Here is a 10742-nt window from a genome sequence, read left to right as displayed (position 1 = left end):
TTAGTCTCAACGTGTACGCAAAACGATATATGGCAAAATATCATTGACAGAAATATTGAATGTCTTCCCTTGATTTATTGATGGATGATATTTGGGATGTTCAGGTGTTATTGTAGAGTAAACTTTATCCATAGAAGACGCTTGAGAGATATAAATGTGTGATAGTATGCAGCAGGGGCGGTATGGAATATGAGCAGATACAGAGAAGATGTGGTCAGAAGTGTACCCAACGCGCCAATGTTAATGTTACACATTGTATCTATTGATTCTGAAAGTCTGGGCGGGAAACTTTGAAATTCGCTTGATCAATGAATGATGTCAGTAGTAGCAGGTGCACGTTTACTACACAATAACTGTATAGCATCAATAAAGCATCAGTACCATCAGTGATGTCTTATTATTTTTTACTGAGTTTGTCAATCTATTTGAGTTTCCTTTGGACGTTATATGAGTTCTATGTTCATTTCACCCATGCTCATGGTTATTTTGAAAAGTGTTACTGATGCTCAGTGGATGGCCACTACTTAACATCTGAAGCCATAGTCATAGTGAAGTGAAGAAAATTTTTGATAATACTTTCTAAGTTGTGAGAACAAACTCTTATACATCCCGTTATTGAAACATTGAAACTTTGGCAGATTTCTTAAGCTTACCTTAAAACATTCTACATTTTTTCCAAGGCATCAAATGATTTATGATTAATTTTCATGTTCCAATATTAGAGAGAAACCCAACAATATATCCAGCCAAAGATGAAAAGTTCTTGAATGGAAGTGTACTTCGATCAACATTTTGTCTAAAGACTATTAGCCATGATCATGTACACTCAGTGTATCATTTCGACTGTTCATGCTCCAATTTGTTTAAAATCAGAATTGAGCACAATTATTGATATTCTTATCTGACAATCATTGATTAAGTTAATAGTTGTTTAATTTCAGATATAACACTTAATGTATTTGATTCAGATCATCTATTCTTTGTATATGTTGTTCATGCTGATTATTCATTGCTGTAGTTTATGCTGATATATGAGGTTTGCGTTCTCAGAAATGTCCATTTACAGCATTAGCCTCCTATTATCGGATTATTTCTCCTGAAATGAAAAGAATTGTTAAGGCGGTACAGCATGGATGTTGTCGTCATCAGAAACTGCGTGGCTTTGACCCTAAATACTTATTATTGCTTTGATCGAAAACTGCATATTGATATGGATTGATTTGATAGTAATAATGGCTGTAGCAACTTATATATCGATCCAGTGAGTTGTTCAGAATCAATCACTGTGAATTAACAGTGTTTGGTCAAAGTATTTTCACATCATGTATAACGAGGCTATCGACGTGTTTGCTTGCTAGTCGACTTCACGTAAAAATATACTATACTAGCACAAATGAAAGTAAAGAATTCTTTTCTTGATAATCTGCCTTTTTTAAGTACCCTTACTAATATACTTTTTAGAAAAATTAGTTGTCTCAATTTTGGACTTGGATTTTGAATGTTCCATACTTATGGACAAAACTACAGGCACATCTCAAATTTTCTTTGATCGGAATACCTGCTGGGTATCTTAACTATAAACTATCCTTTTCGACAGTCCATCTTTTAATCTACTTGATTGCCATAGAAAAATGAAATAGCACTTTTTTCATGAACACGGTGATAGCGGCATTAGTGATCCCTTCACTAGCCTCTAGTGCCTCAAGATGGTTTGTACCAGAAATCAAAGTGATGCTGCTACTAACCTCAGTGAACAGAGGTTAGATTAATCACTGGTATCAGCATGCATAGATGCTGATGATGTAACATTAATTAGTAAGCCTATGTGTGCAATACTGCATATATAGATTATGTTCCAAACAAAGATGATTGATTAATAAGATAAAGAGAGTGGATTAGAAATTAAATGTTTTACATGTGGGATATAATGATGCTTAAAGGTAAAGGAATTCAACTGATTCCCAGGATGCAAGAGCATATTCATTTCAGGTAATTAGTACAGAATTTGTTAAGTTGTGATGATTAGCAATATTGGTTGTCATTTCACTGGACTAGTTTTATATAGTTTCTGCTGATAAACTTATTCAGATTAGTGAATCTCTGCTAGGTGGTATGGTCAGATTCTTCCATCCAAAAATTACTTTTTTGTCAGTTGTTTATACTTTGTAACCACTTACAGAGAGGATGAGAGAGGAGAGAGGGGTTATTATATGCTTGTATTTTCCGATAAGCTAACTTGAATTAGTGTAATCTACTGGGGGTGTTTGGATGGAAGAATCTGACCATATCACCTTGCATAGGCTACGCTGTGGTCAGATTCTTCCATCCAAAAAATTGATTTATCACCAGTTGTTTATACATTGTAACCATTTTCAGAGAGAGAGAGAGAGGGGTTATATATGCTTGCTGTATTTTTAAAGTTCGTGTTGGTTTCTTTTCAAATGGCTCTTACGATGGAAATAATCGAAGTGTATTCCATTTCATTCTCAAACTTGAAAAGCTTTTCAAATTTGATTACTTTTGACAGTCATTGAAAATGTGGCGCCACTGTCTGTAAAGTACTGTAAATATGTGACTGTGCTGTACTATAGGCAACATTAACTATTATTATTTATGCTTGTGTGGACGTTTTTAGCCACGTTCAATTAGCGCCTGTTATATTGGTGTATTGAAGTGGGAATTTGATTCAGTTTTCAATATGTGTTCAGGAACTATAGAATTCTTAATAAACATGTGAGGTCATAAGACCTAAACGCTGCGTATTATAATATAAGGTACGTAGGGAAATTAAGTGCAACTCATTTGGGGGTTTTTCTTAATGTATATTCCTAATTTCTTTTAAAGAATTCATTCTCTCATTCATATAGATTTATATATATTTATATACATAGTTCATGTATATAGTTTTTCTACTGGTCTTTAGACTCTTCACAAATGAAGTTTAAGTTAAGTTTGGCTGAGGACAAGATGTGTTCAGAAAAACTTGAGATAAATTAAGCAAATCTAAGTATCTATAGCATAAACTTGATTTGATTCTAATCGACATCTGAACTTTTGTGGACTATAAATATTAATCTAGTTTTGAATAGCCAACACACTCCCTCATAACGTGCAAATTGATTTAATTGTGACATTTTGATTTTTAGAAACATGCAGCGTGCCAGTGGCGATGAGCACGCTTGCAATGGATCTGATCAGAGAAATATACCAACTTTCCATGTTCAGGAAAGTACGCCACTACCACCACCATCCACCAGCAATACACCTCTGCCCCCCTTGCCAAACAACAAAGATCCGTTTCCACCAAATCCACGACAGAGTCTCCAAGTACAAAATCATGGTAGTAGCCGGTCATCAGGGGCGTGTATGGGACCTCCACGAAGTCAGCCTCAACAAGTCTCTGGCTACAGTTCACTAGCCACTGGACATTTCAACAAGGTCATTAAACAAGGTACTATACGAATTTCTATCATATTTTGTTTGAAATCTTTAAACTTTGAAAACTGTACATTTTGGCTAAAAGTGGACCATGGAAATGTCAATTTTGGCGGAATGAATAGGACTTTAGATCACCTTGATGGACAGGGACATCCATAGATATCCATCGACATCTGTCAGTTCCCAGAATCTTTAACCAACAATGGATTTTATTTGAAAAAAATTCATTCTAATCATAAATCAATATATTCAATTCCCCCAGAATAGGGATAGCTCTTGAATCTAATAGAAATTTTTATGATCACTAACTCTGTACATATAACATCTTGGATTTTCTCTCTGCTTACTAAGATAAACCTTGCATTAAATGCTGATATGGGTATCACATTCCTGTATCTATGAAAGGTGTTTCCGGTATAAAGAGATTGTCAAGTCGCTGAAATTTCTGAGATTATCAATTATCAGACTCACAGACCTAGGCTATCAGACCTAGTAATGTATTGAAGAATGTAAACATCTATCACAAAATCCAGACTTGCCGGGATGGGGAGCTAGTGGAGGGGGCTTGACTTCTAGATATCATAGCATGGTATTAAAAAACAACTTTTGACATAACCCTTGTAGTAGTATGAGCATACACAAGAGTGCTAATCTGTATGTGAATGAAATCTGCGCATTTAATTTCTTTTATAAACAATTCAGTTTCATTTGATCAGAGAGTTCAAACAGAATTTATCCCGAAGTTGTCCTGATGAGGTCACATTCTATTTATGATATGCATTAACAAAGTTCATATTACCGACTGTTGTAATTCTACCAGGCTCACTAATTCCAACTATTTCTTTCATTTCTTAATAAGTGGAACACATATCTCCCATAAAGTGTGGTGACATTCCATTTAGTCATTAGACAAGACCTTTTATTTCCCTCCTCAAACTTATCTGTCACTGGTCACTTTCGGTTTCATACATGGATGTGTTACACTTTGACATTGTAGAGATATTTGTCATTTCTGAAATGCAAATGATACTGTTTAAGATATGACTAGACCTGTAACTTGTTTTTATGAATCCTTCTAGATGTTGAATAGAATATAGTGAGGCCGCTTTTTTCAGATATAGAAGCGAACACAGGCTATGGACTATCAGAGTGTGTAAGCGTGAAAAGCCCACAATTTCCACGAGCGAGTTCTACAAATAGTACTCTGAAACCACCGCAACAAAATCAACTCAGTACCAAATCTCCAACTCTCAGTGAAATATCCAGTATTCGTTTGGGCGGATCCTGTAATAATTTGAGCACTCCATCGCTGTCTGTCTCATCTGCAGAACGTGCTAGCACTGGGATGTCAACACCTTTGGCACTCAATGACCATAAACATAATTCAGCTGATGCGAAATACAATGAATGGAATGTCTACTGTGTTCTCCCCAGTATTGGCAACATGGGGCAGAATGAAACTCACAATAATCCTCAAAGCCAGATGTCCCATTATGGAAGCAGCAGTATTAGTAACTCACTTTCACCGTTTCCGAACTTCGAAATCTCTCCTTCTGTCTCTAGCTTGCCGAGTCCTCGCCATTCGGCTCATTCTGGTCGTACATCAAAGAAACGACCGTTGTCTTTCTCTCCGTTGTCATCAGAAGGCCTTGATTTGAACACGCTAATTCGAACATCACCAACATCATTAGTAGCTTACATCAATGGATCACAGATTTTAATGAACATAGTAAATGATTCTCCGAGGCCAGGGTCGTACGGTCATTTATCAGCTCGAGTCGAAGGTCACGAAATTCAGTCTCAGCAAGAAATTCCCGCATCATACGTGCAGCATCGACCCAGCTCATCGGGGTTGAAAAAAGAACTTACAGATATTGTAGATTGTTGGTCAAACAAGGTGATTTCTATGATCGGAAATAATCAGGCAGTTATGCAGCAAGCTGATCCCAAAATATTGGCTCAGGAAGATGCTTTATATGATAAGGAGACTGATATGAAGACAAGTATCGGAGGGATATGTTCAGCAGACAGCTTAGATGCAATGAAGGAGATGGAAATTGATCTGAATGCTTTTGAATGCAATGGAAGCAATGAAAATGCACCTGAATCATCAGCTCCAAAAATTAATTCAGTCGCTGATACCAGTCATAGTATGAACAAGGACTCTTCAATCTCAATTAGCTCTCAACTGGCACCTCCTCCATCCTACGCTCAAGCTATACATCATAAGACATTCACCGAACCGCAACAGCCCGATTATCTGGGAAGCGCATCGTGTGGCAGCGTATATCCAAATATGAGCCCGGAAAACATTAACGAATCAGCTGAGTGCGTTTGTAAATGGATCGACTGCAATCTCGTTTTCTCTGATCAGGAAGATCTCGTTAAACACATTGAAAAATATCACGTGGACCATCGAACTGGCGAGGATTTCACATGTTTCTGGCAAGGATGCATGCGTAAATATAAGCCGTTTAATGCTCGTTACAAACTACTTATACACATGCGAGTACATTCAGGAGAAAAGCCAAACAAGTGCACAGTAAGTCTCAATGTTTTGTCTCAAGAGTACAATCTACTACTGATTACCAGGTCTATTCGGATTAGGGCTTTTTCATAGATAAGATCGGTTAACAATGTAGTCCTGTCCTCACTGAACCCATTCACATTTTTCGATGAGTTCAGTCGTGGACTCATCGGTTTAGAGTTAATTTTCATTCGATACCAGTTATAAAGCAATTGGGTTAAGTCAGAACATAATGGATCTCCATCGGCTTTGAAATATAAATCAATATCTACTTAAATTGAAACTAAAATCTGCTTAAAAAACATAGGGTGCCGGGTTAGTTACTTTTTGTGTGTCATGGTGTTAATGTTGTTTATGCCTCATTCATCACTTCAATCTAGTATGAGGTTTGATTGATCAGGCATGTTGTTTCTTAAGTAGTTTATAATGATTTACTTCCTTGAAATGATTTATAGGATTTTTGTTTGCATTTTTACAATACGTATCAATTTCATTTGACGTAAACACTTTACAGCCCATTATGAAATGTTATTGCAGGTACATAATGGTTTTAAAGTCCTTTTTGGGTGAAACAAAAATTGATGAAGACTCTGCACTTATCATCATGTACTTCCATATTTTAGTTCAGTGGCTGTACAAAAGCATTTTCGAGATTAGAAAATCTGAAAATTCATCTTCGATCTCACACTGGTGAACGTCCTTATCTCTGTCAGCATGCAGGCTGTAATAAGGCATTCAGCAATTCTTCTGATAGAGCTAAACATCAACGCACTCATATTGATGCTGTAAGTTTCCAGTATCTAAAATTTGTTCTTAAAATATTGAATGCCAGTTTGGTATATTTTGTGATGAAACCTCTTGCACTGGAGCCAGTTTATATTGAATGGAACAGTGGAAGTGGGTCCCGATCGACAATCTCATGTAATCTTACATTCTGTTTTAAGAAACCGTATGCCTGCCATATTCCTGGGTGTAACAAGAGGTATACCGATCCTAGTTCATTGCGGAAACATTTCAAAAATCATTCAGATCAACAAGCGAAGAAAAAGGTATGGCGCCTGCTTGTATGTAACATTGATGGATATTTCAAATGATAACTATTCTGATAAGGTTTATGTTTTTTTCAGTTACGAAGTAGTAATGATGGAGATGTCACTGTAACTGATAAATTGAGCGAGTGTCTGACAATACAGCAATTACAATTACCTCATCTAAGTCCAGCATCATCAGTTGAAGATTCGCCTGTAACCTCTGGGGCAAATACAAGGAGAGATTGTTCAAGTAGGTTTTTTCGGGTTACTGGGTTTCGGGTTTATTGGTAATACTGTACTGGAAAAGCACAGACTTTCTGAACTACAGGGTTAGTAAAAGTAAGAAATGAAAGTCCCCTAGAAAGTGAAGGCATTATAATGCATATTATGTAATATTGCAAACTGCTAGAATAAATTCAACACAGTATATAAGTTAAAAGTGTTAAGGTTTAGATACTGTTATGTTATGCTTACGTAACTGTCTCTTTTATAGGAAAGCCAAACCGGTTTTATATCTTTTATGTTATTCCGTCAAAGTTGTATGCTTGATGAATAGCTGTTCTTATAATGTCAATACTCTTATAAAGAAAGTTCTCTTAATTCAATTCTCAGAATAATCCCATCTATCTGTTCTTATTCAATTTGAGTTTAACCTGGCTATTTCACAGCCGATACAAAGATTTACTTTTTTTCACCTTTTAATGCGATTTCAACAGGAAGCCAAGTAGGGTCCGCTGCAAGAACTAATGATTTACCAAATCACGTCTCTTCGATGAATACTCATATGACACCCACTGGTTTCACTTCTACGGAAAAGTAAATATATACATTAATATGATTTAGAAATCATTGATACATTGGATGGAATATACACGTATTACTTCGTGTAATTCGATAAAATATGAAACGTTTAGATATAAAGAATGAATGTTTTGGTATGGTCATAGGTCGCAAGCAAGCTATACAGCTCGAAGTCGTCCACATTTTTCTCCATCGCGACCAACCGGTTCGACTACTCCTCATCACTCACTACCAATCAATCGTTACAAATGTTTGCCCAATATTGGTCAGTCATTGCCCTCTGTTGGTCAGCTATTAGCGATACACCGTATTCCACCTAATGGCACTTCAGTTGTGCAGTCAATGAACAAAGAGCAAGACGCAGGACCTGGTCCTAAAGGTAGGTAGACCGATGGTTGAAATTTGTGGTTTTATTCAAAATTTTATTAGCTTCAAAAAGTTACTGTTGATAATTTAAATCATTCAATTGTGTAATCTTGTTATGTTACTTTTTGTGAATATAAAGTTTTCTGAATTATGAATCTCAGTAAAATTATGAGTAGAATTTAGAATTGTGCAATCATGACTATGACTACCGTACAATTTCTTATTACAGATGGAGACTTATTTCCTGGGTATCATTCGAGTCACTCTATGGTGTCAGGATTAATTTCAAGAACAGAAAATGATGCAGATTGTTCTATTTCTACTTACGAAGAGGATGGTATTCCATATGCTGCTGTACAAAGAGCTTTATCCCACCATTCAGGTCATTTGAATATTATTGAATTTATTTTGAAAACTTTATTAAGTAATCAGTAGGGCTTCATTTCCCACTTACTTGGTGCTGATATTTCACTTACAAACATGTAGACTTTGGGTAAACTTGAGTAGCACTAGCTTGAGTAGCCATTTTATATGCATGCGACTTGTAATTTCAGGCTACGATGACCATGTTTTGAATTCGATGACCCATTGTGGTAGTGATTATCAGGGAACAAACAGCATACAAGGAAATGTTGGTTCTGTGTTTTTGCAATTTCAATCTGTCGACAGATGTAGACTCTCTCCGCTGTATGCTGATGGATCATGAGCTGTGAACTTCTCTTTCTATGATTTTGAATTTCTGTTGATTCATATGGCTTCACATTTATGTGTTCTTGTGTTTATAATTGTCTTACAATAGGTTTAATAATGAGAAAATCTAGAAGTATGGATACATTTGTGAAAAATCAAAATATATTTAACTGTTTGACTTAACGGTATAAACACATTTACTATTTGAGAAAAATTGATTGATTGATTTGTTGATTTATTGATTTACTGTTATTTCAAATCTCTGATGAGTTGTTCTCAATGTATAGTTTTCTAATGGATAGATATGTTTGTGGATGAATCCTATTACATATACCTATTCTGTAATGTGCTTTAATGCACTGGAATGTGCATCTTGTAAGTTGAATATTTTTTTATTTCATACAACAGTTCAGTTTCAAATTTTGGCATGAAATATGTTTTTACATTGGAGTATCATTATAACTATAGCCTAGTGAATTAAGTCAACTTACGATGCGGTAGATATTTTGTTTCGTCGTACGTGTACATGTATATGTATTGTGGTACATCTACATCACTCGCCTGACCAGGCTCCCCCTGACAGGTTCTTCCTGTTTTACAGCTTAGCAAATAGGCAGGATAGCACATGTGTACCTTGCAATATGAAGTATAGAGAGGTCTATTTTGATTTGGTAAATTTTTAAATACCGTTACCGGTACGTGGAATTTTGCATTTACTTCTTAAGAACTTGAAAACTTGAGTTGAATATTCTGTATGTACCTGTCTTTGTTGTAAATAATTGCAAATACACATGTTTGTAACTGTGTAAGTGAATTTTAGCCACTTACTGATGAATATTGAGATGAATTCTAATTTGATTTAAGTCAATGATTTCATCAAATCCGTCCATCTGGTGATTTCTATTGTTTTATTTATTTATTGACTTGATTTAGTTTTTTTGTTTGGTAGTCGCATATGAATGAAATCTGGTGAAAATTAGAAATACCCTGTTCACAATATGAATCGATGGATAACCCCAGAAAGGATCCCTTATGTCTGATCAACTGCAGAAAATGGTTCTGGTTAGCGTGTTACAGTAAACATCGTCTTACTCGGACATGGCCAACTCATACTTTCAAATAACTCGGGACTAACACCAAATTATTTTTCTGACTTCACTTTCCTTAACTCTGACTCAACTTACCTTGGACCAATTCTGTCAGTCCCAGTTTGTCCGAGTCAGGCGAGGTTAACTGTAGTTGGTTATTAGAATAAACGGACAGTGTTATAAGTTTGGGTTTCCTTAGATACTACTAAACAATGAAATGCAGAATTTTCCGAGTCGGAGAATGTTTCATATGTGAATGCATTAAGTTTAAAATATTTTCTGTCAATTATTTCAATCAATCTTCTGTTGAAGCTTGAAGAATTTTTTATATTGTATTAAGATACTAACATTGTTGTTATTTTTTGTATCCCAATAAATGTTATATTTCTTGTGGCAGTCTTACATCTATGTACTACAGGGTCCAGTTCCACAGTTCTGAGTTAAGATTTGACTCTGGGTTAAAACATTGAAAATGAACTAACTTTAACTCAGAGTAAACTCTAACTCTCAACTGTGGAACTGGGTCCTGTACTGTATATCAATGCACATCCCGGAATTTGTTAGCATTAATTAACAGTATATTTTCTGTGATCCAAATTCACCGCCCAAGTGTATTACTGCTGAGCACACCCATGACTACTGACAAAAATCTATTGTTGTAATTATAAGTACAGTATCACCAAACATTATCTTGTTGATCGTCAATATTTCGAGCTCTTTGCTTCAAACACTACCAAGGAAGTAGGCATATCATCCAGACTTTCTAACAATCCCACTGTGAAGCCGTCATGAGAATTACAT

At 35.7% G+C, this 10742-nt stretch overlaps 1 protein-coding gene across 1 annotated transcript; it reads left to right on the top strand.

The window, feature by feature from the left end:
* The first annotated feature begins 2648 nt into the window (after positions 1–2648).
* On the top strand, positions 2649–10577 carry LOC141899381 (zinc finger protein GLIS3-like). Its single transcript, XM_074785639.1, has 10 exons — positions 2649–2774; positions 3147–3451; positions 4554–5980; positions 6589–6750; positions 6910–7014; positions 7093–7246; positions 7713–7812; positions 7944–8176; positions 8393–8545; positions 8718–10577. Exons 2-10 carry the CDS (start codon positions 3151–3153, stop codon positions 8867–8869), a joined length of 2787 nt encoding a protein of 928 aa, XP_074641740.1. The 5' UTR covers positions 2649–2774; positions 3147–3150; the 3' UTR covers positions 8870–10577.
* Positions 10578–10742: the final 165 nt, after the last annotated feature.

Source organism: Tubulanus polymorphus, chromosome 2 (assembly GCF_964204645.1).
Source record: "Tubulanus polymorphus chromosome 2, tnTubPoly1.2, whole genome shotgun sequence".
Classification (NCBI taxonomy): Eukaryota; Metazoa; Nemertea; class Palaeonemertea; order Tubulaniformes; family Tubulanidae; genus Tubulanus; species Tubulanus polymorphus.
Note: the sequence above shows the minus strand (reverse complement) of the source record. Positions and strands in the feature narration are given on the sequence as shown.

Coding starts and splice junctions, on each gene's coding strand:
- LOC141899381 (XM_074785639.1), top strand. CDS start 3,151: ATGCAGCGTGCCAGTGGCGATGAGCACGCTTGCAATGGATCTGATCAG. Junction 5,981..6,588: donor AAAAGCCAAACAAGTGCACA/GTAAGTCTCAAT, acceptor TCCATATTTTAG/TTCAGTGGCTGTACAAAAGC. Junction 7,813..7,943: donor GGTTTCACTTCTACGGAAAA/GTAAATATATAC, acceptor GTATGGTCATAG/GTCGCAAGCAAGCTATACAG.